At 47.3% G+C, this 25,008-nt stretch overlaps 1 protein-coding gene across 2 annotated transcripts in view; it reads left to right on the forward strand.

Annotated features, from left to right (window-relative positions):
* Positions 1-25,008, forward strand: part of LOC144491702 (ubiquitin-like modifier-activating enzyme 1) — a 288,773-nt gene that overhangs the window by 19,579 nt on the left and 244,186 nt on the right. For both annotated transcript variants that reach the window (XM_078209895.1, XM_078209896.1), the window contains exons 7-13: positions 2,072-2,207; positions 5,870-5,967; positions 9,816-9,962; positions 12,074-12,250; positions 13,866-13,976; positions 16,691-16,771; positions 19,907-20,062. In XM_078209895.1, the coding sequence (XP_078066021.1) occupies positions 2,072-2,207; positions 5,870-5,967; positions 9,816-9,962; positions 12,074-12,250; positions 13,866-13,976; positions 16,691-16,771; positions 19,907-20,062 (906 nt within the window). The remainder of the gene's footprint in view (positions 1-2,071; positions 2,208-5,869; positions 5,968-9,815; positions 9,963-12,073; positions 12,251-13,865; positions 13,977-16,690; positions 16,772-19,906; positions 20,063-25,008) is intronic.

Below are 25,008 nucleotides of genomic sequence, written 5' to 3' on the forward strand. Positions count from 1 at the left end.
TCTGCCCATTGCGGTTGATGTGGAGATGCCGGCGTTGGACTGGGGAAAACACAGTAAGAGTTTTAACAACACCAGGTTGAAGTCCAACAGGTTTATTTGGTAGCACATGCCATTAGCTTTCGGAGCCCTGCTCCCTTCGGAGCGCTCCGAAAGCTAATGGTATTTGCTACCAAATAAACCTGTTGGGACTTTAACCTGGTGTTGTTAAAACTCTTACACTGCCGTTGACACGTGGGAGGGGTAATAGATTCAGGAAGTCTGTGGCAGCCCCCACCCCAAAAAAAAGAAACAATAGTCTTCCCAGTGTCTAACAGGTAAAGATTGCAATTCATCCAAGACAGGTGGGCATCGAGGTGCTGGGTGGGTTGAGGCAAGTGGTGGGCAGGTGGAGTTGGGTAATGTCAGTGTGAATGCGCCCGCTGACTTCAAGCGGCAACCTGAGGAAGATGGGGGGGGGCCCAGGGTATATCCATGGAGGCCAGAGGGAGCGGTGAGATGAGGGTGGCTGAGAGACCGTTGCCGTTGTTATAGGAAACAGTGCAATCAAGTGAGAACAGTCCAAGCTGGGCAATAGCAGCAACATATTCCCAAACACCACCATGCTTACGAACACACTGTGTGGTTGAAACAGAAGTGTAATGCATCTAAGAATAAACTGGACAGACGTATGAGGGAGTAGGGAATAGATGGTTCGAATAGTGGATTTTGTGAGGGAAGAGCAAAAGGGTCAGCATGTAATAGTCAGGCTGAATGGCCTGTTTCGGTGCAGTATATCCTGCATAACCCTGTGGAGAGGCCGCAATTGGTGATCAAGTGGTTCCAGGTAAAGGGAACACTTAAATAACTGAAGTAGTTACAGCAATGAGGAAATATAAAAAATGTGTTATTAAATAGGATGACAAAGACCCCATCAGAGCAGAAGGAAAGGTTAGGGCCAGCACAGTGGTTAACACTGCTGCCTCGCAATGTCAGGAGCCCGGGTTCGATTCCAATCTTGGGTGACTGTGCGGAGTCTGCACATTCTCCCCGTGTCTGCGTGGGTTTCCTCCGGGTGCTCTGGTTTCCTCCCACAGTCCAAAGAAGTGCGGGTTAGGTGGATTGGCCATGCTAAATTGCCCCTTAGTGTCCCAAGATGGGTAGGTTAGGCGAATTAGCAGGATAAATGTGTGGGGTTACAGGTGGGACTGGGCCTGGGTAAGATGCTCTGTGAGAGAATTGGCACAGATTCGATGGGCTGAATGGCCTCCTTCGTACTGTAGGGATTCTGTGATGACTCCTTGCAGCCAACAGCACCATAGTGGATTTCCCAAGAAGAGTTTGTTAACTCTGTTTCTCTCGCCAGAGGTGCGGTCAGACCCGCTGAGATTTTCCAGCACTTTCTGTTATTATTACCAGAGTGGACTGATTCCATTGACTGAGAGTTGCCAGCCAGGAGTCTCCTTTGGTTTGACTGGTTCCGCTCTCAGCTTCCTGACGCGTGAGCAGAACCAGTCAAACCAAAGAGATTCCTGGCTGGCAACTCTCAGTCAATGGAATCTTACCAACTCTCAGTCAATGGAATCTTACCAACTCTCAGTCAATGGAATCTTACCAACTCTCAGTCAATGGAATCTTACCAACTCTCAGTCAATGGAATCTTACCAACTCTCAGTCAATGGAATCTTACCAACTCTCAGTCAATGGAATCTTACCAACTCTCAGTCAATGGAATCTTACCAACTCTCAGTCAATGGAATCTTACCAACTCTCAGTCAATGGAATCTTACCAACTCTCAGTCAATGGAATCTTACCAACTCTCAGTCAATGGAATCTTACCAACGTTCACGCCAGCGGGATTCTCCCTTCCCGCCACAGTGAACGGAGATTTTGGCTAGGGCGCCAAATTCTCCGACCTCGCTACAGCGGGAGCGTGGCGTGAACAGCCGGTAAGATGGCGCTCGGTGTGTCGGAGAAGCTGTGCTTTCCCTTGGTCAGTAAATAAATTCCAGAAACATTTGGTGCCCAAAAAAGGCATTTTTTTTTTTAAAAGGTGATAATTAAATGGAGTTGATGCGATTGTTCCGATTTCAGGACAACCCCGGCCTGGTGATTTGCTTGGACGATACGACGACGCATGGGTTTCGGACCGGGGATTACGTCACATTCTCTGAGATTCAGGGCATGACCGAACTGAATAACTGCAAACCCATCGAAGTCCAGTTTAATGGTAAGCAGTTTAAGAATATTGTGCTGTGGGAAACACTGGAGGGCAGTAAAGTCCTGTGATTAAATATTACCGTGTTGGAAAGCAGCAGCTCAATAAAGGGGGGAGGGCTTTTCCTGTGTTGTGGGAAGTGGGGGAAAGCTTTTTATAACGTCAAGGCTTCACTTTTGAATGCTCGCTGCCTAAAGTGCTTACTAACATCAGCCCCATGTTTGCCACTTGCTCACATTAATCTGTATTTCCAGAGATCAATTTTTAAATTCAGTACCAGATTAATTTTGTTTTTGTTTCAAGTTGATTTATTAGTGTCACAATTAGTACAATGAAGTTACTGTGAAAATTCGCCACACTCCGGCGCCTGTTCGAGTGCACTGAGGGAGAATTTAGAACATAGAACATAGAAAGCCACAGCACAAACAGGCCCTTCGGCCCACAAGTTGCGCCGATCACATCCCCACCTCTCGGCCTATCTATAGCCCTCAATCCCATTAAATCCCATGTACTCATCCAGAAGTCTCTTAAAAGACCCCAACGAGTTTGCCTCCACCACCACCGACGTCAGCCGATTCCACTCACCCACCACCCTCTGAGTGAAAAACTTACCCCTGACATCTCCTCTGTACCTACCCCCCAGCACCTTAAACCTGTGTCCTCTCGTAGCAACCATTTCAGCCCTTGGAAATAGCCTCTGAGAGTCTACCCTATCCAGACCTCTCAACATCTTGTAAACCTCTATCAGGTCACCTCTCATCCTTCGTCTCTCCAGGGAGAAGAGACCAAGCTCCCTCAACCTATCCTCATAAGGCATGCCCCCCAATCCAGGCAACATCCTTGTAAATCTCCTCTGCACCCTTTCAATGGCTTCAACATCTTTCCTGTAATGAGGTAACCAGAACTGCGCGCAGTACTCCAAGTGGGGTCTAACCAGGGTCCTATAAAGCTGCAGCATTATCTCCCGACTCCTAAACTCAATCCCTCGATTAATGAAGGCCAGTACGCCGTACGCCTTCTTGACCGCATCCTCCACCTGCGAGGCCGATTTAAGAGTCCTATGGACCCGGACCCCAAGGTCCTTCTGATCCTCTACACTGCTAAGAATTTAGCACCTAACCAGCACGTCTTTCGGACTGGGGGAGGAAACCGGGACTCAGACACGGGGAGAACGTGCAGACTGCGCACAGACAGTGACCCAAGCTGGGAATCGAACCCGGGTCCCTGGTGCTGTGAGGCAGCAGTGCTAACCACTGTGCCATTGTTAATACTATTATGGTCTATCTTGTAAGTCATGATGTGGAGATGCCGGCGTTGGACTGGGGTAAGCACAGTAAGAAGTCTCACAACACCAGGTTAAAGTCCAACAGGTTTATTTGGTAGCAAATACCATAAGCTTTCGGAGCACAGCTCCTTCGTCAGAGAACAGATAACCACTCCATCTGACGAAGGAGCTGTGCTCCGAAAGCTTATGGTATTTGCTACCAAATAAACCTGTTGGACTTTAACCTGGTGTTGTGAGACTTCTTACTATCTTGTAAGCACAGTCACCCAAGATTGGAATTGAACCCGGGCTCCTGACGTTGCGAGGCAGCAGTGTTAACCCCTGTGCTGTCTTGTAAGAAGTCTCACAACACCAGATTAAAGTCCAACAGGTTTATTTGGTAGCACAAGCCACAAGCTTTCGGAGCGCTGCCCCTTCATCAGGTGAGTGGAAGTTCTGTTCACAAACAGGGCATATAAAGACACAAACTCAACTTACAAAATAATGGTTGGAATGCAATTCTTTACAGGTAATCAAGTCTTAAAGATACAGACAATGTGAGTGGAGAGAGGGTTAAGCATAGTTTAAAGAGATGTGTATTGTCTCCAGCCAGGACAGTTAGTGAGATTTTGCAAGCCCAGGCAAGTCATGGGGCTGATGTTAACAGACACCTCCAGACGCTGAAAGATGCCCTCATAAGAACAGGATACGGTGCTCGACTCATCGATCGACAGTTCCGACGCGCCACAGCGAAAAACTGCACCGACCTCCTCAGAAGACAAACACGGGATACGATGGACAGAGTACCCTTCGTCGTCCAGTACTTCCCCGGAGCAGAGAAGCTACAACATCTTCTCCGGTGCCTTCAACATGTCATCGATGAAGACGAACATCTCGCCAAGGCCATCCCCACTTCTTGCCTTCAAACAACCGCACAACCTCAAACAGACCATTGTCCTCAGCAAACTACCCAGCCTTCAGGAGAACAGTGACCACGACACCACACAACCCTGCCACAGCAACCTCTGCAAGACGTGCCGGATCATCGACACGGATGCCATCATCTCACGTGAGAACACCATCCACCAGGTACACGGTACATACACTTGCAACTCGGCCAATGTTGTCTACCTGATACGCTGCAGGAAATGATGTCCCGAGGCATGTTACATTGGAGAAACCATGCAGACGCTACGACAACGGATGAATGAATACTGCTCGATAATCACCAGGCAAGAGTGTTCTCTTCCTGTTGGGGAACACTTCAGCGATCACGGGCATTCAGCCTCTGATCTCCGGGTAAGCGTTCTCCAAGGCGGCCTTCACGACACATGACAACGCAGAGTCCCTAAACAGAGACTGATAGCCAAGTTCCGCACACATGAGGACGGCCTCAACCGGGATCTTGGGTTCATGTCACACTATCTGTTACCCCCACGACTTGCCTGGGCTTGCAAAATCTCACTAACTGTCCTGTCTGGAGACAATACACATCTCTTTAACCTGTGCTTAACCCTCTTCCACTCGCATTGTCTGTACCTTTAAGAATTGATTACCTGTAAAGACTCGCATTCCAACCATTATTTTGTAAATTGAGTTTGTGTCTTTATACGCCCTGTTTGTGAACTGAAATCTCACTCACCTGACGAAGGGGCAGCGCTCCGAAAGCTAGTGGCTTGTGCTACCAAATAAACCTGTTGGGCTTGAACCTGGTGTTGTGAGACTTCTTACTGTGTTTACCCCAGTCCGACGCCGGCATCTCCACATCATATCATGCTATAAGCCGTGATGGGGGGATGGTTTTGTGTCCTTCATCATGGAAATGGAAGAAGGCCATTCAGCCCACCATACCCGTGCTGGTGGGTGGAAAGAACAATTTAATGAGTTGAATTCTCCTGCTCTCTCCCCACTTGTGGAGTATTTATTTTGAATATTAATATTGGATTTGCTTCCTCTGCCCTTTCGGGAAGCACTTCCCGCATCATCATACGCTGCTGCATCATTTTTTAAAAAATTCTTCTCATCTTCCCAACCTTCCACCACAACTCAGTCCATTTGTTAATTATTTTAAATCTGCAACCTTTACTGACAGACCCTCCGAAGATTGGAAACTGTTTGTCCCCTTTTTTTATTCCTTTTTTAATCACCATCTCCTTTCTAACTCCAAGTAATGGGCTGGTAGATCCCAGGCCAGGCAGTGCCGACACATTGAAGTGTTTGGCCTGTGGTATCTTGAGATGCACGTCGCTACTTGATCCCGCAGTGGGCATTTAGAAATTCTCACTGGGAATCTCCCTGTAATATTGTGTGTTTTTCTTTAGCTACTGCTGTCCTCTCTCTGTCTCCCATTTTCCCGGCCCCCTTTTCCATTGTATTCATGGATTTTATTGTGTTGTTGTGTCCTTTTTAGATCATTATTCTTTCTTCATCTGTGACACGAGCAACTTTAGCGATTACGAGAAAGGCGGGATTGTGACGGAAGTGAAAATGCCACAGAAGTTGACTTTTGTAAGTGTGCGTCGCGCCCAGCCTGTGTCAGCGGATCTGACCCATTCTCCATTGCTACTTCGCAACCTTCTAGACATGAAGGGTAAGGTAGCACGATGTTTCAATTACTGGGCTGGATTGGCACTTTACCAGGCCTGTGCCTTGAGCTGGCATCCAAAGAACGCTACACTAAGACAAATTGTCACTGTCGGTGTTGAGTCTGCACTTTCTCCCTGTGTCTGTGTGGGTTTCCTCCGGGTTCTCCAGTTGCCTCCCACATTCCAAAAGACGTGCCTATCTTTGCCTGGTGCAAAAGATAAAATCTCACAGGATCAGGGGTGAACTAGCTGGATGGATTCAGAACTGGCTTGGCCATAGAAGACAGAGGGTAGCGGTGGAAGGGTGTTTTTCTGAATGAAGGTCTGTAACTAGTGGTGTTCCGTTGGGATCCGTGCTGGGACCTCTGCGGTTTGTAATATATATAAGTGACTTGGAAGAAAATGTAGCTGGTCCGATTAACAAGTTTGCGGATGGTACTAAGATTGCTGGAGTTGCGGATAATGATGAAGATTGTCAGAGAGTACAGCAGGATATAGATAGGCTGGGAAATTGGGCGGAGAAATGGCAGATGGAATTTAGTCTGGACAAAGGCGAGGTGATGCATTTTGGCAGATCCAATTCAGGGGAGAACTATAAACTAAATGGCAGAACCATCAGGAGTATAGACACACAGAGAGATCTGGGAGTATAGGTCCACAGACCCTTAAAAGTGACAGCACAGCTGGAAAAGGTGGTGAAGAAAGCATATGGCGTGCTTGCCTTCATCGGACGGGGCATCGAGTATAAAAGATGGCAAATTATGTTACAGTTATATAAAACGTTGGTTAGGCCACATTTGGAATACTGTGTCCAATTCTGGTTGCCACACTACCAGAAGGATGTGGAGTCTTTGGAGGGAGTACAGAAAAGGTTTACCAGGATGTTGCCTTGTATGGAGGGTATTAGCTATGAGGGGAGATTGAATAAACTGGGATTGTTCTCCCTGGAAAGACGGAGGCTGAGGGGTGACCTAATAGAAGTTTATAAAATTATGAGGGGTATAGATAAGGTGAACAGTTGGAAGCTTTTTCCCAGAGCAGGAATGACAATTACAAGGGGGCACAAGTTCAAGGTAAGGGGGGAAAGGTTCAGTGGAGATGTGCGGGGGGAGGTTTTTTTACACAGAGGGTGGTGGGGGCCTGGAATGCGCTGCCAAGTGAGGTGGTTGAGGCGGTTACGTTAGCCACATTTAAGACTTATCTTGATGGGCATATGAACAAACGGGGAATAGAGGGATACAAGCGGTTAGTCTAGATAGGACAACGTGATCGGTGCAGGCCTGGAGGGCTGAAGGCCTGTTCCTGTGCTGTACTGTTCTTTGTTCTTTGTTGGTTAAACGCATTGGCCATGCTAAATTCTCCCTCGGTGTCCCTGAACAGATGCCAGAATGTGGAGACTCGGGGATTTTCACAGTAACTTCATTGCAGTGTTAATGTAAGCCTACTTGTGACCAGTAAATATACTTTAACTTTATCAGTAGTAATTAGGGATAGGCAATAATATCCTGGTCTTCCAGTAACACCCACTCACGTGGACAAATAAAGGTCTTCATGTTGCCAATTAATTGTCCATAAGGTCACAAGACAGGTAGGCCATTCGGCCCATCGAGTCTGCTCCACCATTCAATGAGATCATGACTGATCTGATGTGATAATCCTCAACCCCACTTTCTCTCCATCTCTCATCTTTAACAACCCAGCCTCTACAGCCCTCTGTGGTAAATAATTCCACAGATTCACTACACTCCTCACCTCTGTCTTAAATGGGCAACCCCTTACTCTGAGATTATACACTCTGGTCCTAGACTCTCCCACAAGGGGAAACAACCTTTTAGCATCTACCCCGCGAAACCCCCTGAGAATCCTCTCTGTCTCAATATGTTCACCTCTCATTACTCTAAACTCCAATGAGTACAGGTCCAACCTACTCAACCTCTCCTCATAAGAAAATCCCTCCATACCCGGGATCGTCCTAGTGAACATTTGTCCCGGAATAATAAGCTTTTGGAGGTGAGAATTCCAAATTTCTGCCAACCATTGTGTGAAAAGTTGCTTCCCGATTTGTCACCTAAATGGAATGACTCCAGTTTTAGGATTCCATTCTCTTGTGCTGGATGTCCCTACCTGAGGAAATGGTTTCTCTATATCTACCCAATCATTGCGAATACCTCATTTAAATCACCCCTCAATCTTCCAAGTTCAAGAGAAAAATAAGCCCAGCCTTCTTCTCAAAATCTAACCCGCTAAGCCTAGTATTCTCTGAAAACCTTTACCTCTTATTTGTTAAGATCCAGGTCAGAAACTCCAAGGAGTTTTATAAAGATAGCCCACACCCTAAGTTTTACATTTGAATTTAGCACAGGTGAGCAGAAGGTGTTTCGCTCCAGGTATGATTCAATGACCCACTCGGAAGCTTTTATCCAACGAAGTTTATTTAAGAACACAGTTAACATTGAATAAAAAGATTTAGCTTAACTTTTACCAATTACAAGAGTTGTACACGACACAGTACAAACCTTAACAGCTAGCTATCTATGTTGTTCCAAGTCAAACATCCTCCCCCAAACATACACCCTTTCCTAAACTTGGCATAAAGAGCAAATACAGTTCTGGTCACCCTATTATAGAAAGGATATTATTAAACTAGAAAGAGTGCAGAAAAGACTTACTAGGATGCTACCTGGACTTGATGGTTTGAGTTATAAGGAGAGGCTGGATAGACTGGGACTTTTTTCCCTGGAGCTTAGGAAGCTTATGGAGGTCTATAAAATAATGTGGAGCATAAATGAAGTAGATACTCAACATCGTTTCCCAAAGATAGGAGAGTCTAAAACTAGAGGGCATAGGTTTAAGGTGAGAGGGGAGAGATACAAAAGGATCCGGAGGGGCAATTTTTTCACACTGAGGGTGGTGAGTGTCTGGAACAAGCTGCCAGGGGTAGTAGTAGAGATGGGTACAATTTTGTCTTTTAAAAAGCATTTAGATAGTTACATGGATAAGATGGATATAGAGGGATATGGGCCAAATGCGGGCAATTGGGACTAGCTTAGTGGTTTTAAAAAAAAGAGCAGCATGGACAAGTTGGGCCGAAGAGCCTGTTTCCATGCTGTAAACCTCTGACTCTAGGTATGCTCACGTGATGCTGGGTTTTCAGCTTTCTAAAACACTTGCTTAGAATTAATCCTTTGAATGTTGGATTAAAACTCTGAGGCTTCTCAGTCCTGGAACTCTCAGCACGTCTCTGGAGAGAGACCGAGACAGAGACACTGACTTCTTCCACCAGCTTCGAGCAGCAACTGAACCAAAACTAAAAAAAACTTGGACTTTTCTGTGGGAAAACAAACTGTCCCCAGGCATTTCATCTGACCTGTCAATTATCCCCAAAACAGCAATCCCTAAAGGACCAGAAAACCCCAGAACACTGCATTAGTCCAGATTAAAGTCACCATTATGTCCATAATATTTCTTTAGTAACAATTAGAGGACACCAGTTGCAGACATCTCGGCACCAATAAAATATTGCAAAGAAACATCGATTCAAAATGCATTACTTAAAGGCACAGTATCGTCACATATTGGAGAGGCATTGGTGTGGGTGAATCTGTGCTACTTTGGTGTGGTTATTGTTTTAATATGTATACCAGCTGTTGTTGTGTGGGTCTCTGTGATTTTGTGTGTCCCTTGCCAAAGTTCCCTAATTGAAAGCACCGGGTTCCAGAGGATCCTTCCGATTCCGGCTTCTTTGACTCACTCTTACCTTTTCAATCATAGAAACCCTTTCGGGAGGCACTGAAGGAGCCGACATACCAGATTTCCGACTATGGCAAGATGGACAGACACGGAACACTACATATCGCGTTCCAGGCTCTCCATCAGTTTGTGAGAGAGTACAGTTGTCTCCCCAAACCCTGGGGAAAGGTAAGTTTTCCCATTACCTGTGGGGGTGGCACGGTGGCACAATGGTTAACACTGCTGCCTCACAGCACCAGGGACCCGGGTTCGAAGGTTTGGGTCACTGCCTGTGCGGAGTCTGCATGTTCTCCTCATGTCTGCGTGGGTTTCCTCCGGGTGCTCCGGTTTCCTCCCACAGTCCGAAAGACGTGGTTAGGTGCATTGGCCATGCTAAATTCTCCTTCAGTGTACCCGAACAGGCGCCGGAGTGTGGCGACTAGGGGATTTTCATAGAAACTTTGCTGCAGTGTTAATATAAGCTTAATCCTTAAGCTTAAAAACTTAAACTTAGATGTGCTCCTTGGATAGCAGGCTCCATTGAGTAACATCCTGTTACTGTTCCTCAGGCTCCCCCACAGTGTGACTGAAATCAGTGTGGATCATTGACAACGTATCCACCTTGGTTCAGTGGGTGGCACTCGTTGTGGGTCAAGACCCATTTCAGGTTCCTGAATGTCCTGAGTATGGCTCCTGCTCTGACCAAGACCGCAAGAAACCACAAAAGGTCGTGAATGTAGCCCAGTCCATCACATAAACCAGCCTCCCATCCATTGACTCTGTCTACGCTTCCCGCTGCCTCGGCAAAGCAGCCAGCATAATCAAGGATCCCACGCACCCCGGACATTCTCTCTTCCACCTTCTTCATTCGGGAAAAAGATACAAAAATCTGAGGTCACGTACCAACCGACTCAAGAACAGCTTCTTCCCTGCTGCCGTCAGACTTTTGAATAGACCTATCTTATATTAAGATGATCTTTCTCTACACCCTAGCTATGACTGTAACACTACATTCTGCACTCTCTCCTTTCCTTCCCTGTGTACAATATGCTATGTCTGTACAGCGCGCAAGAAACAATACTTTTCACTGTAATACATGTGACAATAATAAATCTAATCAAAGCAACATAAGCATATAATCTAGGCTGAGATGCTATTCCAGTACTTAGCGAGTACTGGTCAATATTCATCCCTCTATTAACATCACTAAAGCAGATTATCTGGTCATTGAATCATCATAGAATCCCTACAGTGCAGAAGGAGGCCATTTGGCCCATCGAGTCTGCACCGACAACAATCCCACTCCAGGCCATGTCCCCGTAGCCCCACATATTTACCCTGCTAATCCCTCTAACCTATGCATCCTGGGACACTAAGGGGCAATTTAGCATGGCCAATCAACCTAACCCGCACATCTTTGATGCTAAATTCACAGCCCCCACTTTCTGCTAAGATCTACGTTGCAGTCAATTACTTTACACTCGAGATTGTAGTGAGGTCGACGGTCAAATTGTGCCCTCAGCTGTGCTCCTTTAACAGCGCCTCTCCAACCTCTGACTTCCCAGGCACCTCAAAGGACAAGGGCAATAGGTGCATGGGAACGCCAGCACTCCCTCCCTCAAGCCGCTCACCATCCTGGTGCGAAACTATTTCAGCCATTCCCCCACTGTCACTGGGTCGGAGCTGGCCACTTTGCTATTTGTAGCAGCTTTCCATGCACACATTGACTGCTACATTACTGCAATGAAGAAGCTCCAGAAAGGACCTCATTGGCTGTGCAGTACATTGGGATGTCCATCCTGTGGTTGTAACAGGTGCCATATAAATGCAAGTCTTTTCTTGCACCCAGGAGAACGTTCCCAATCTTGATCCATGGCTGAATGAAGTTCTTCCCATCTTCCATTGAAATTCCTCACAAAAGCTGAAAGTTTATTTATTAGTGTCACAAGTAGGCTTACATTAACACTGCAATGAAGTTACTGTGAAAATCCCCTAGTCGCCACACTCTGGTGCTTGTTCGGGTACACTGAGGGAGAATTTAGCACGGCCAATACACCTAACCAGCACGTCTTTCAGACTGTGGGAGGAAACCGGAGCACCCGGAGGAAACCCACGCAGACACGGGGAGAACGTGCAAACTCCACACAGACATTGACCCAAGCCGGGAATTGAACCCGGGTCCCTGGCGCTGTGAGGCAGCGGCGCTAACCACTGCGCCCCCGTGGAGAGAATGTTGATGAGCAGAAGTTACATTTTATATATCCACTTTGCTTTAATAGCTCTTCCCGCTTCTCTTGCAGAATGATGCGGAGCGCTTAGTAGCCATCGCGAACAAACTGAGTGAGGAGGAGCCGTCAATCCTAAGTGAGGAGCCCCTGAACGAGGGGCTGGTGAGGAAGCTGGCCTATGTCGCCGCGGGCAACCTGAGTCCCATCAATGCATTCATTGGCGGTGTCGCTGCACAGGAAGTGATGAAGGTAAAAGAGAATTGAAGCTAAATACAGAGCCTTTGTGACATAGAAACATAGACAATAGGAGCAGGAGGAGGCCATTCAGCCCTTCGAGGCTGCTCACCCATTCATTATGATCATGGCTGATCATCCAACTCAATAGCGTGATCCTGCCTCCCCCCCCCCCCCCTTATCCTTTACCACCTTCACCTCTAACTGACACATGGGAGCTTTCTTTTTGGTTTCAAAGAACAGAAACATAAAATACCTACAGTGCAGCAGGAGGCCATTCGACCCATTGAGTCTGCATTTACCCTCTGGCAGAGCATCCCACCCAAGCCCTATGCCCGTAACTCCACATACTTACCCTGCTAATCCCCCTAACCTACACATTTTAGGACACTGAGGGACAATTTGGCATGGCCAATCCACCTAACCTGCACATCTTTGGCCTGGATGAAACCGGAGCACCCGGAGGAAACCCACGCAGACACGGGGAGACGTGCAGACTCCACACAGACAGTGACCCGAGGCTGGAATTGAACCCGGGTCCCTGATGCTGTGAGGCAGCAGTGCTAACCGCTGTGCCACCGTGCTGCATTGTCAAGTGCTAAAAAGCAGGTTAGATCCCATTAGCTTCCTGAATCATGGAATCATAGAATCCCTACAGTACAGAAGGAGGCCATTCAGCCCATTGAGTCTGGACCGACCACAATCCCACCCAGGCCCTATTTCCGTAACCTTCATTTGCCCTGTTAATCCCCCTGACACTAAGGGACAATTTAGCATGGAGATGCGTAGTTAGAGGGATTAGCGGGTAAATATGTGGGGGTAGGGCCTGGGTGGGATTGTGGTCGGTGCAGACTCGATGGGCCGAATGGCCTCCTTCTGCACTGTAGGGTTTCTATGTTTCTATGTTTCTAACCCGCACATCTTTGGGTTGTGGGAGGAAACCAGAGCACCCGGAAGGAAACCCACGCAGGCACAGGGAGAAAGTGCCAACTCCGCACAGACGGTAACCCTAGGGGAATTTCACAGTAACTTCATTGCAGTGTTAATTTAAGCCTTGCTTGTGACTAATAAATAAACTTTACTTTAACCCGAGGCTGGAATTGAACCCAGGTCCTTGGTGTTGTGAGGCAGCAGTGCTAACCACTGTGCCACCTTCTGTGACGATCACTACCAAGTAACCAAAGGCAACAAGCGGAGGCTGGGGCTACTCTTCTGATTGGGTGGCTGAGGGGGAGAATCAGCAGAAAGTTAGCGTTAGGAATGATGTGAAGTCACGGTAATTCATATTTCTCCATCTGAGTGAAGGCCCATGCTTCACACCCTGGGTGTCAAAGCAGGTCTGAACCTATATTCAATCAAAACAGCATTTAGACTGTGTTAATGTAGTAACTAGGAGTTGGTGTTAGTGAGCCAAGTTCCAGCATTTCCTGCTGCTTTCTGTCACCCAGTGGCTGACTCTCTGAGTCACGTTAATCAGATTATAGAAAGTGATTCCTTCATATGAGCCAACTCCTGGACAATGGCCTCCCAGAACCCAGGCAGCCATAACCTCAGTTAGTAATGTCCTCCATGTGGCGTGATGGTGACCTTTCACCCTCTCTGTTGATCGCTGCCCTTGGTGTTGTTTCAGGCCTGCAGTGGAAAGTTCGTGCCCCTCAGCCAGTGGATGTACTTTGACGCGCTGGAATGTTTACCCCAAGAAAATGAAGAATTCCTTTTGACTGAAGAAAGCTGTCAACCTGTGAGTATCAACGGGACTCCACACCACTATCTCATCGTACCTCCCGATGAAGACCCCATCTAGATGAAGCCTTTGTGTAATAAACGCATTATGTGGTGATTGTCCCCTTAAGGGTAACACAGCAGAGATTCAGCTCTAACGAAGGGTCGTCCTGACTCGAAGCATTGGCTCTATTCTCTCTCCACAGATCCTGAGACTTTCCAGCATTTTCTGTTTTTGTTTCAGATTCCAGATCCGCAGTATTTTGCTTTTATCTTAGGGATTTGATTTGATTTATTATTATCACATGTGTTGATGTACAGTGAAAAGTATTGTTTCTTGCAAGCGATACAGACAAAACATACCGTTCATGGAGTACATAGGGCAGAAGAAAAGGAGAGGGTGCAGAATGTAGTGTTCCAGTCATAGCTAGGGTGTAGAGAAAGACCAACTTAATATAAGGTAGGTCCATTCAAAAGTCTGACAGCAGCAGGGAAGAAGCTGTTCTTGAGTCGGTTGGTACGTGACCTCAGACTTTTGTATCTTTTTCCCAACGGAAGAATGTGGAAGAGAGAATGTTCGGGGTGCGCAGGATCCTTAATTATGCTGGCTGCTTTTCCAAGGCAGCGGGAAGTGTAGACAGACTCGGTGGATGGGAGCCTGGTTTGCATGAGTGGATTCCTGGTAGATCACATTTAACTATCAAGATTGAATCACTTGATAAGAAATGCCGAGAAGGAGTTGCTAAACCAGTTTCTAATGAGGTGTGGCGACGAGGTGCGAATGAGATTGGTTTGTCGCAGGGATTAGGCATTTATGAATTTGTGTATCTAAGAGTCGGTGACTTTCGGACAATTGTTGGCCAATCAATTAACGAGATCAGATCATCAGCTGTTTTGAAGAGGTTATGATGGTTTTAATGCAAATTGGATTCAAGGGCCACATTCAATTTTCAGATAAAGAATCAGGATACCTTTTGCTGGGAGGTTAACATGTGGAAATAGCATTCATTAATTCCTGAGGGAGATGTTCTTCCAGAGATGTTTAACCTGCTGCTCACCACAGAACTACAAAAGGTTGTGAATGTAGCCCAATCCATCACGCAAACCAGCCTCTCATCCATTGACTCTGTCTACACTTCCCACTGCCTCGGCAAAGCAGCCAGCATAATTAAGGACCCCACGCACCCCGGACATTCTCTCTTCCACCTTCTTCCATCAGGAAAAAGATACAAAAGTCTGAGGTCACGTACCGACCGACTCAAGAACAGCTTCTTCCCTGCTGCTGTCAGACCTTTGAATGGACCTACCTCGCATTAAGTTGATCTTTCTCTACACCCTAGCTATGACTGTAACACTACATTCTGCACTCTCTCATTTCCTTCTCTATGAATGGTATGCTTTGTTTGTATATCGCTCAAGAAACAATACTTTTCACTGTATGTTAATACACGTGACAATAATAAATCAAATCAAACCATCCTCCATTCCAGAATACAGCACACATTCTCATTTTAATTGCAGTTATGTTCAGTCATAGAGCGATACAAAAAAATACAAAAAGCCTGAGGACACGTACCAACCAATTCAAAAATAGCTTCTTCCCTGCTGCCATCAGATTTTTGAATGGACCTACCTCGCATTAAGTTGATTTTTGATTTATTATTGTCACATGTATTAACATACAGTGAAAAATATTGTTTCTTGCGCGCTATACAGACAAAGCATACCATTCATAGAGGAGGAAAGGAGAGAGTGCAGAATGTAGTGTTACAGTCATAGCTAGGGTGTAGAGAAAGATCAACTTAATGCAAGGTAAGTCCATTCAAAAGTCTGATGGCAACAGAGAAGAAGCTGTTCTTGAGTCTTGATCTTTCTCTACACCCTAGCTATGACTGTAACATTACATTCTGCACCCTCTCCTTTCCTTCTCTATGTACGGTATGCTTTGTCTGTATAGCATGCAAGAAACAATACTTTTCACTGTACACTAATACATGTGACAATAATAAATCAACTCAAATAGAGCAGGGGAATGGTTCAGAGCAAGGGCTCTCCCATTTTGGATGGAGGGGAGAAAGAATGTTTTCCCTGAGGCTCTTTAACCCCAGAGAGTGGTCAGGAGGGATGGGAGGCAATGGCCTAGTGGTATTACCACTAGACTATTAATCCAGAAACTCAGTTAATGTTTTGGGGATCCGGGTTCGAATCCCGCCACAGCAGATGGTGGAATTTGAATCTACTGATGACCATGAAACCATCGTCGGAAAAATCCATCTGGTTCGCTAATGTCCTTTAGAGAAGGAAATCTGCTGTCCTTACCTGGTCTGGCCTACATGCGACTCCAGAGCCTCAGCAATGTGGTTGATTCTCAACTGCCCTCCAAGGGATGGGCAATAAATGCTGGCCCAGCCGGCGACGCCCATGTCCCACGAATTCAAAAAAAATGGCTGGGTCATTGAGTATTTTTAAGGCAGAGGTGGATAGATTCTTCAGGAACAAGGGCGTTAGCGGTTAGCGGAGATGAGGCAGCAATGTGAAGTTGAGGTTGTAATTAGATCAGCCGTGATCTTATTGAATGGTGGAGGGGCCGAATGGCCTACTCCTGCACCTAATTGGTACGTTCACAATCGTCCAGCACAGAAGGAGGCCTTTTGGCCCATCATGACTGTGCTGACTCTTTGAAAGAACTCATTGTTTCATTCCTAACCATGTTTTTGCTCTGGTTCTGCGCAGAGAGATTGTCGCTACGATGGGCAGATTGCGATATTTGGATCTGACTTTCAGGAGAAGCTGAAAGCGCAGAAATATTTTCTGGTAAGTGGGTGACGAGGCCTGGGCCCCGGTTTCCTTTTATTCTCTCACGAAATATTAGTGCCTGATCACATGGTCAATTTCAGCACCACCGTACGTGGGGAGACGATGGCCTAGTGGTATTATCGCTAGACTATTAATCCAGAAACTCAGCTGATGTTCTGGGGACCCGGGTTCGAATCCCGCCACGGCAGATGGTGAAACTCGAATTCAATAAAAAATAAATCTGCAATTAAGTATCTACCATGAGGTGGCACGGTGGCACAATGGTTAACACTGCTGCCTCACAGTGCCAGGGACCCAGGTTCGAATCCCGCCACGGCAGATGGCGGAGTTTGAATTCAATAAAAAATATATCTGGAATTAAGAATCTACTGATCACCATGAAACCATTTGTCGATTGTTGGAAAAACCCATCTGGTTCACTAATGTCCTTGAGGGAAAATCTGCCGTCCTTACCCGGTCTGGCCTACATGTGACTCCAGAGCCACAGCAATGTGGTTGACTCTCAACTGCCCTACAAGGGCAACTGGGGATGAGCTTTGAATGCTGGCCAGCCAGTGACGCCCATGTCCCATGAATGAATTTAAAAATATATTAAATTGTCCCAAGATATGTAGGTTAGGGGGATTAGCAGGGTAAATACGTGGGGTTACGGGAATAGGGCCTGGGTGGGATTGTGTTCGGTGCAGACTTGATGAGCCGAATGGCCTCCTTCTGCACTGTAGGGATTCTATGATTCTTCTATGATGATAATGAATTCCCTCACCCATTTATCTCGGCAGCATGACAACATAGAACATTCTAGACCCATGGCCGAGCGCACATCAAAGTTTCTGTGACTCAACAGCGAAGCCCTCGAGCCCCATTGCGCCCTGTTTCCCCCCCCCCCCCTACCAGCTGGCCTTTCCCTCTCACATATCCAATGTGATGATCACTATTGAATTAGCAGGGTTCTGAGGAATAGATCATGAGGCGAGGTCTCATAAACTAAGCTTGTTTTCCATGGAAAGTAAAAGGGTTAAAGGGCAATTTGATTGAGGTTTCTAGGAATTTGAAAGGAATTTTTTATTGTATTTTTATTTATTAGTGTCACAAGTCGGCTTACATTAACACTGCAATGAAGTTACTGTGAAACTCCCCTAGTCGCCACACTGTTCGGGTACACTGAGGGAGAATTTAGCACGGCCAATGCACCTAACAGCATGTATTTCAGAATGTGGGGGGAAACCGGAGCAGCCGGAGGAAACCCACACAGATACAGGGAGAATGTGCAGATTCCACACAGACAGTGACCCGAGCCGGGAATCGAACCTGGGTCCCTGGCGCTGTGAGGCAGCAGTGTTAACCACTGTGCCGTCACAATATGTTTTTCCCCCTCATTGCCTCAACCTATCCTCCTCCTAGGCTACTGTAGCTTTAAGGAGAGGGTATGTACATCTGAAATCTTGATTTTATGTGGAATGCTAAGCTACGATATGGAGAACTCCTTGTGTGTTTGGAGATTCCCAGAGGTCCAGGTGATGAAGGTTTTAAAGTGGCCACGTTTACTTGTAGTACCTGTAATGCCAGTAGGTGGCAGTATGGTCATTTCCTTAATTCCAGATTTTTAAAATTGAATTCAAATTTCACCATCTGTCATGGTGGGATTCGAACCCGGATCCCCAGAACATTACCCTGAGTTTCTGGATTACTAATCTAGTGACAATACCACTATGCTGCCGCCACCACCCACCCCCCCCCCCCCCCCCCCCCCCCCCCCGCCCCCCACCCCCCACCAACATAGGTAGTCAATTCCTAAACTCAACAGCTACATCCAACTGGATCCCGGGAATAACGCCCACAGTCCCGCAAAGTGACCTCGTATGTAGCCGCCTTCTCACGTGACCACTCGGTTGGTCTTCGGGTATTATTGGTGCGTCCAAGAGAAAGAGCAGAGCCCCAATCCGGTTGTAGTTTGTGGTCCCTTAAGAGACTTTAGCCACCACCAACTTCTCCTCTTCCCTCAACCACCCCTCAACTCCAACATAGCCTGAGATGATGTAGGCCTGGGGGCATTTCCCAAGAGGAATTCTGTGTCCTCTCCATTGATCCAGCCTCCCCATTGCTGCTGTCCTGACCCCTCCTTCCTCTCCCTAATCCATGTGCTTCCTTCCATAAGGAGAGACCTTGTTGGTTAGGATTATATTCACTGGAGTTCAGAAGAGTGAGAGGGGATCTCATAGAAACTTATAAAATTCCAACAGGGTTAGACAGGGTAGATTCAGAAAGAATGTTCCCAATGGTGGGGGAATCCAGAACTAGGGGTCACAGTTAGAGGATAAGGGGTAAATCTTTTAGGACTGAGGTGAGGAGAAACTTCTTCACCCAGAGGGTGGTGAATGTGTGGAATTCACTCCCACAGAAAGTAGTTGAGGCCAAAATGTTATGTGATTTCATAGAATCATAGAAACCCGACAGTACAGGAAGAGGCCATTCGGCCCATCGAGTCTGCACCGACCACAATCCCACCCCGGCCCTAACCCCATATCCCTACATATTTTACCCGCTAATCCCTCTAACCTACACATCTCAGGACACTAAGGGGCAATTTTAGCATGGCCAATCAACCTAACCTGCACATCTTTGGACTGTGGGAGGAAACCGGAGCACCCAGAGGAAACCCACGCAGACACGAGGAGAACGTGCAAACTCCACACAGACAGTGACTCGAGCCGGGAATCGAACCCACGTCCCTGGAGCTGTGAAGCAGCAGTGCTAACCACCGTGCTACCGTGCCACCCCAAGTCAAGAAGAAATTAGATTTAGCTCTTGGGGCTAAAGTGATCAAGGGATATGGGAGGAAGGGGGGAATCAGGATGTTGAATTTGATGATCAGCAATGATCAAAATGAACAATGGAGCAGGCTCGAAGGGCTGAATGGCCTCCTCCTGCTTCTAGTTTCTATGTTTCTTAACTTTCCCTCTTTCCCACCGCATCTCCATCTCCATTTTCACCTCAATGTCCCACAAGGGCGTCCATTTTCTCACCCCCTGCCCTCCCCACCTCCGACACTTTGACCTCATCTCACTCACCTTGCCCTCTGTGGTTAATGTGACATGTTCTCGGAGGGTCACTTCACCCTTGCTCTGTTCCTAGGTGGGTGCCGGCGCCATTGGATGTGAGCTGCTAAAGAACTTTGCCATGATTGGCCTGGGAGCAGGAGAAGGCGGGAGCATCACAGTGACTGACATGGACACCATCGAAAGGTCTAACCTCAACCGGCAGTTCCTCTTCAGACCTGGCGACGTCACGGTGAGTGGAAACAATTTAGTTTCAGTTCAGCTGCGAGGGTGTTGGCCATGAGCCGAGTGTAGGCCGAGCAGGGAAGGTACCCTGACCCTAAAGAAGCTCAAGACCATTCAGAATACAGCAGCAACTTGATTGGCGCATTGTTTATCCCCTTAACCATTCACATCCTCCACCATCCGTGCACAGTGACAGCAGTGTACTCTGCTAAATGCCCTACAGGGCCTCACCTATCCTCTTTCAATGGCACCTCAGAAGGACAAGGTGCAACAGGTTCTTGGGAACAACACCACCTCCCACGTTTCGACCCTCCCCCACCAAGTCGCTCACCCTCTCTGCTCTCATGTTGCTCTTCCTTCATGGTCACTCGGTCAGATGTCCAAGAACTCAGGTGATGTTGAGTGGGGGAGGGAGGTTCAGGTGGCATTTGGGGTGGGAAGGGGGTTCGGGTGACGATGAGTTCAGGTGATGGTTGGGGACGGGTTTGGGATTCAGGTACAAGTGATGAAAAAAAACAATGGGCCGCACCCTCACCATTTTTCACGCAGCGAGTGGTTAGGGGTCTGGGGTGGGCTGCCTGAGAGTGTGGAGGGGTGGGGGCGAGGGCGGGGGGGGGGGGGGGTGCGGGGGGGGAGGGTGTGCGGTGGGGGGGGGGGAGGTTGTGGGGGGAGGCAGATTTGATCGTTGCTTTCAAAAAGGAATTGGATAAGCATCAGAAGGGATAAAGTTTTCAGGGATATTGGGAAAGAGCAGGAAACGGGGCCCAGCTGACTTAACAGGCCGGATTGTCAATAAGGTCCAAGCCAGTTGGTGAAGTCAAAAACAAGATCTTTTCTTAGAGTCATCGAATTCCTTACAGTGCGGAAGAGGCCATTCAGCCCATCCAGTCTGCACTAGCTCTCTGACAGAGTATCTTATCCAGGCCCTCTCCCCTGCCCTGCACCCATAATCCAACACCTTTACCAAGGCTAATCCTATCTAACCTACACATCTTGGGACACTAAGGGGCAATTTAGCACGGCCAATCCACCGAGCCTGCACATTTTTGGACTGAGAGAGGAAACCGGAGCACCCGGAGGAATACAAAAGTCTGAGGTCACGTATCAACCAACTCAAGAGCAGCTTCTTCCCTGCTGCCGTCAGACTTTTGAATGGACCTACCTCACATTAAGTTGATCTTTCTCTACACCCTAGCTATGACTGAATGACTACATTCTGCACCCTTTCCTTTCCTTCTCTATGAACGGTATGCTTTGCCTGTATAGCGCGCAAGAAACAATACTTTTCACTGTATGCTAATACATGTGACGATAATAAATCAAATCAAAAACCCACACAGACACGGGGAGAACGTGCAAACTCCACACAGACAGTCACCTAAGGCTGGAATTAAACCCGGATCCCTGGTGTTGTGAGGCAGCAGTGCTAACCATTGTGTCACCATTCCGCCCTTTATTGAGAGAATTTATTGACTTGTTCAGTCTCTCAGATCCACTCCCATATGCAGCATCCCCTATTTATATGTGCCCCAGGTACTTAATTAAACAACGCCCGATATATCCATTAACACGAATGGCTTCCTGTGCTGCCAGCGTTCCACCCAGTTTTGGGCAGATGTTTGGGTGTTTTTCACCCTGCAGTAACTGGGCATTTCACTAGGTGGCAGCAGCTCCCCACTGATCCACTTTCCAGCTGAATTATACAGGAAAGTCTGTCCCCGGGGAGAGTGCAGAGTTTTCCCCAGAGTTTTCCCTGCACTCCCTCTGCAGCAACATCAGAGAGGGAGCTGCAACCTTATCCTCCACCCACTGCAACGTCCCGTCGACAAAATGAGTTTGAGCCCTGGTCCTCTGACTGGACGGCCATCCACCCGTTAGTTAGATCTGGGTGTGTGAACATTAAAAATGGAGAACGAGACTGGAAAGAAATCCTCTCATCTTTCTTTGCTTCCATTCTCACACTCCCCTCTTCCTACTTTGAGGTTTTCCTAATACCAAAAAATACTGTTTGGACCACTATTCTTCATTCCCAGTTTACATTCTTTTTTTCGATGCTACCTCTCTCTCTCTCTTTCTCACTCTTTCTTTCTCTCACTCTCTTTTTCTCTCTCTCTCTCTTTCTTTCTCTCTCACTCTTTCTTTCTCTCTCTCTCTCTTTCTTTCTCTCTCTCTTTCTTTCTCTCTCTCACTCTTTCTTTCTCTCTCTCTGTCTCTCTTTCTTTCTCTCTCTCTCTTTCTTTCTCTCTCTCCCTTCCTTTCTTCTCTCCTTTCTCTCTCTTTCTTTCTTTCTCTCTTTCTCTCTCTTTCTCTCTCTCTCACTCTTTCTCTCTCTCTTTCTCTCTCTCTCACCCTTCTTTCTCACTCTTTCTTTCTCTCTTTCTCTCTCTCACTCTTTCTCTCTCTCTTTCTCTCTCTCTCACCCTTCTTTCTCACTTTCTCACTCTTTCTTTCTCTCTTTCTCTCTCTTTCTCACTCTCTCTCACTCTTTCTCTCTCTCTTTCTCTCTCACCCTTCTTTCTCACTTTCTCACTCTATCTCTCTTTCTCTCTCTTTCTCTCTCTTTCTCACTCTCTCTCACTCTCTCTCTCTTTCTCTCTCACCCTTCTTTCTCACTTTCTCACTCTATCTCTCTTTCTCTCTCTGTCTCACTCTTTCTCTCTTTCTTTCTCTCACTCTGTTTTCTCTCACTCTCACTCTGTTTTCCCACTCTTGCTCTCTCCCGCGCCCTCGCTCTCTGCGCCCGCGCTCTCTGTCCATTTTGCTGTGATGTGCTGTGTGTTTGGGATATGTTGGCTGTGATCCAGGCAGTGCAGGATAATGAGATCCTCGTTAACAGTCTGGGCTGGAGGATCTATTACATTAAACCTTTCGAAGTCTGCAGGGCCGCATTAACATGAAGATAACCCAGTAACTTATCCCCTTTTCTCCAATGCTCTAACTGCTTCAATCCCTGGGTCATGCTGACTCCCAATGACTGAGAGATGTTTATAGACTAACAGGCCGAATGATCCGTACATCCGAAAAATAAACCTTTTTATTTTGAACGGATTCTAACAACGGGAAACTCACCGACCGTTTGCGCGGGAAGTCTGACAAACCAACAAAAAATATAAATTAAAAGTCAAATTTATGAATCCGAAACGAGTGTTGCTGAGACAGATGACTCTGGAAGGGCCGTTCAAAAAGAGCGCATCAACACCCCAATCCCTGTACCTATATCACACCCAAAAATGCCTGAATGGGGAGGTGATGGCCTAGTGGTATTATCGCCAGACTATTAACCCAGAAACCCGGGTTCGAATCCCACCACGGCAGATGGTGGAATTTGAATTCAATAAAAAATATCTGGAATTAAGAATCTACTGATGACCATGAAACCATTGTCGAAAAAACCCATCTGGTTCACTGATGTCCTTTAGGGAAGGAAATCTGCCGTCCTTACCCGGTCTGGCCTACATGTGACTCCAGAGCTACAGCAATGTGGTTGACTCTCAAATGCCCCCTGCAATGGCCTAGCAAGCCAAGGTGGGTAATAAATGCTGCTCCAACGCCCATATCCCATGAACAAATCAAAAAAAACCCAAAATCTGCCACATTGGGGGATGTCCAAATGATGCAGGTTTTTTTGGGACCATCCTAGAAGTGGCGTTGAGACTTGGGGAGTGAGTTCCAGCGCTTAGGGCCTGGGCCGCTGATTGGCATGGCTGCCAATCATGGTGTGATTAAAATAGGGACTCCTCCAGTATTGTGGAGGTTTGTAGGGCCACATTCAAAGTAACAGGATCGGTGACTGGAGCAGTTCAGACTCTGGTCTGATAGCATGGCGATGGCAAAAAAACGACACCAGAATTTAGTGCCCGTCGCTGCCTTGCAAGTAGCACAAGAATGGCCGGTTTGGGAAATATCACTCACTGCTGTGGAAGGAATAAAGTGCACGGAGTCATTATGGAGAGAGTTTGGCATGTTGACTAACCCTCTGCTGGCTAGGAGCCTTTATTCCCCCCCCCCCCCCCCAACCATCCCCCGATCTCCCCATCGCCAACACCCTGCCCCATTATCACCACCAGCCCTGGCACCCCTGAATAAAAATGTAAACCAGGCAAAATTGAAAGAAAACACAGAGACCGATTATTTAGAAACAAAATAAGAGCAGGAGGAGGCCATTCGGCCCTTCAAGTCTGGTCCATCATTCATTGTGATCATGGCTGATCGTCCAACTCAATAGCTTGATCCCAACAAACCTCATTTCCTTTGATCCCCTTCGCCCCAAGTGCTATATCCAGCCACCTCTTGAATACATTCAATGTTTTGGCATCAACTGCTTTCTGTGATAGTGAATTCCACAGGCTCACCACTCTTTGGGTGAAGACATTTCTCCTCATCTCAGTCCTAGGAGTGGCACAGCGGTTAGCACTGCTGCCTCACAGCGCCAGGGACCCGGGTTCAATTCCAGCCACGGGCGACTGTGTGGAGTTTGCACATTCTCCTCGTGTCTGCGTGGGTTTCCTCCTGGTGCTCCAGTTTCCTCCCACCCTCCAAAGATGATGAGCGGGTTAGGCGGATTGGCCATTCTCAATTGTCCCTTAGTGTCAGGGGGGACTCACCAGGGTAAATGCATGGGGTTACGGAGATAGGGTGGGATTGTGGTCGGTGCAGCCTCAATGGGCCGAATGGCCTCCTTCTGCACTGTAGGGGTTCTATGATTCTAAATGGTCTACCCTGTATGCTCAGATACATTTGTGCCTTAAATTTTAAAGATCTGCTGTTTGGTGAAAATACCCTTGGAATATTTACAAAGCCCCTTGCATCATCTGACCCGTGTGCATGGATCTCGTGCATCAGTTTCTGCCACGCCAGTCAGTGTTGGTGATAGGAACACTCTGTGTGTTCCTGTCACGGAGTCTGGGTGTGCGTGGGAGCCTCATGAGCGATCTGGCAGCAGAGAATTGCAGA

Source organism: Mustelus asterias, chromosome 3 (genome assembly GCF_964213995.1).
Source record: "Mustelus asterias chromosome 3, sMusAst1.hap1.1, whole genome shotgun sequence".
Lineage (NCBI taxonomy): Eukaryota > Metazoa > Chordata > Chondrichthyes > Carcharhiniformes > Triakidae > Mustelus > Mustelus asterias.